The 2526-nt window shown below is 36.3% G+C and overlaps 1 protein-coding gene across 1 annotated transcript; it reads left to right on the plus strand.

Annotated features, from left to right (window-relative positions):
- Window positions 1–778: 778 nt before the first annotated feature.
- NEUROD6 (neuronal differentiation 6) lies at window positions 779–1792 on the plus strand. The gene has a single exon (XM_054991888.1). The coding sequence runs from the start codon at window positions 779–781 to the stop codon at window positions 1790–1792; it is 1014 nt and encodes a 337-aa protein (XP_054847863.1).
- Window positions 1793–2526: the final 734 nt, after the last annotated feature.

Here is a 2526-nt window from a genome sequence, read left to right on the forward strand (position 1 = left end):
CTATCCCGTTTTTAATAGGAAAAATAATCGGTGTATCACACATTTTCATACCGATCATTAGGGGGGAACAAACCCTCTCTTCACTTTAATTAACTCACTGAATGATTCATTTGCCTTCTTTTCCATTTATTTTTTTTCAAGTCAATTCAGACTTGATTATAGAATATATACAAACAAATTGCAATATAAACGTTAAAATATTACCTTTTCTGTCTGCTAACGAAGCTATAGTCCTTTTATTTCTTTTAAACTATTCTTTCATATAGTTTGATGGCACAAGGCATTTGTATATTTTAAAAATCTCTTGTTTTTTCACGCATTTCATAATATTAGATGCTGTGATCATGTATATGTATTTAAAAATATGTAAAAATCTACAGACAAGTTCCTTTTAGATAACTTAATTCTTAAAGTGTTAATATTTCCCTTATGTTAGGAACAATGAAAATGCAATATATAGCTTTGGACCAAATTAATACTATAACAATTGCTATTATTTTATTTTAAAAATTTGCTGTGTTTTATAGTGTGTGTGTGTATCACAAACAAATAGGCACTTATGTGTGGCTATTAAATTGCAATATATAGATATGTTATACAGTATTATTAGCAAATTATGTGAAAGTTTGCTGAAAATCTGTATTAAATGCTATACAGCAATTATATGAAAACTGAAAATCTGTAATATATATATATATATATATATATATAAACTTTATTAACGGACATCTTTAAAACCTTGTGCTGACATTCTTTCAGGTAACATAAGATTAACACCATGTTAACACTACCATTTGATGAGTCTGTTGTAATGTCAGAGTCCCAGATGTGCCGAAAGTTTTCCAGAGAAAGCGAGGATCCAAAGCAAATCAAGAAGCCAGAAAGCTTTGGTAAGCAGATTACACACCAAGGAAAAAGTATTAAAAGACTGACTGTGGAAGATACAGAAAAAGAGGAGGTAGAAGATGACCGAGAGGAAGAGGATGAAAATGGTTTACCCAGGAGGAGGGGCCTCCGGAAAAAAAAGATGACCAAGATAAGAATGGACAGGGTCAAATTCAGGAGACAGGAAGCCAATGCAAGAGAACGGAACAGAATGCACGGCCTCAATGACGCTCTGGACAGTTTAAGGAAAGTAGTACCTTGTTATTCCAAAACACAAAAACTGTCTAAAATAGAAACTTTGAGACTTGCAAAAAATTATATATGGGCTCTTTCTGAAATCCTACGAATTGGCAAGAGGCCTGATCTGCTGACATTTGTCCAAAACTTGTGCAAAGGTCTCTCCCAACCAACGACAAACTTGGTAGCGGGATGCCTACAGCTGAACGCCCGAAGTTTCTTGATGGGTCAGACTGGGGAAACTGCCCACCATGCCAGATCTCCTTATACCACCTTCTACCCTCCCTATCACAGCCCAGAGCTGAGCACCCCTCCAGGTCATGGAACGCTTGACAATTCCAAGTCCATGAAACCCTACAATTACTGCAGCGCTTATGAGTCCTTCTATGAAAGTCCTTCTCCCGAGTGTGCCAGCCCACAGTTTGAAGGTCCCTTAAGTCCTCCTCCAATTAACTATAATGGGATATTTTCCCTCAAGCAAGAAGAAGCTTTGGACTATGGTAAAAACTACAATTATGGCATGCATTATTGTGCAGTGCCACCCAGGGGTCCCCTTGGGCAGAGTTCCGTATTCAGGTTGCCTACCGAGAGCCACTTCCCTTACGACCTACATCTGCGCAGCCAGTCACTCACCATGCAAGATGAATTAAATGCAGTTTTTCATAATTAATGAGGAAAGTGAAAATAAACAGTGGTCATTCACCTCTCCCTCTAATTAAGATAAAGCAGATGCTTGTGCCCCGTCTAATCGGAGTAACTCTATTTAAAGCGGGGGGGGGGGTGTTTGCTAGTTTCTAAAGTGTGTCAGCTATTGTGGGGCATTTTATTTTCTATGTAATAACTATTATTATCAACAATAATAAATAATTTTACTTATTACTATTTAATTTCAACTGGATTTTGGTAAGCACTGTGAGGTTTTGTTTTAACTGGATTTTAAAGGGTATTTCCCCCCTTCCCCCTTCCTCCCCTGTTGGTTCTATTTTGTTGAGCAGTTGGTCTAAATAAAATTGTTGAGCTGAGAAAATGCACACTGTATGAAGTCTGCAACAGTATTTTGATTGTACGTTAACTATACCAATGCATGCTATTCAAATCGGATAAGTAAAAGGGTGTATTTACAATAATTAGAAATAACATGTAATGGGGAAGAGGTGAATTTATAAACTATCCATAATTTTTTTTTAAAGAAAAACCATCGCAAGCATCACGGGATGCCATGGAGATGGTGTAGCAATATTTAAGCTATGCAAAAAAAAAAAATCAAAAGAAAGTGCATCTAAATCAAAGGAGTGGTAAGCATTTGGCAATTATTCAGATTAAAATTTGAAACATTTGCTGGCAGGGGCCACCTAATATTTTGGAGGGTTACATCACAGATTTTGCATCCTTCAGTTTAATATA

This window comes from Eublepharis macularius, chromosome 11, assembly GCF_028583425.1.
Source record: "Eublepharis macularius isolate TG4126 chromosome 11, MPM_Emac_v1.0, whole genome shotgun sequence".
Taxonomy (NCBI): Eukaryota; Metazoa; Chordata; class Lepidosauria; order Squamata; family Eublepharidae; genus Eublepharis; species Eublepharis macularius.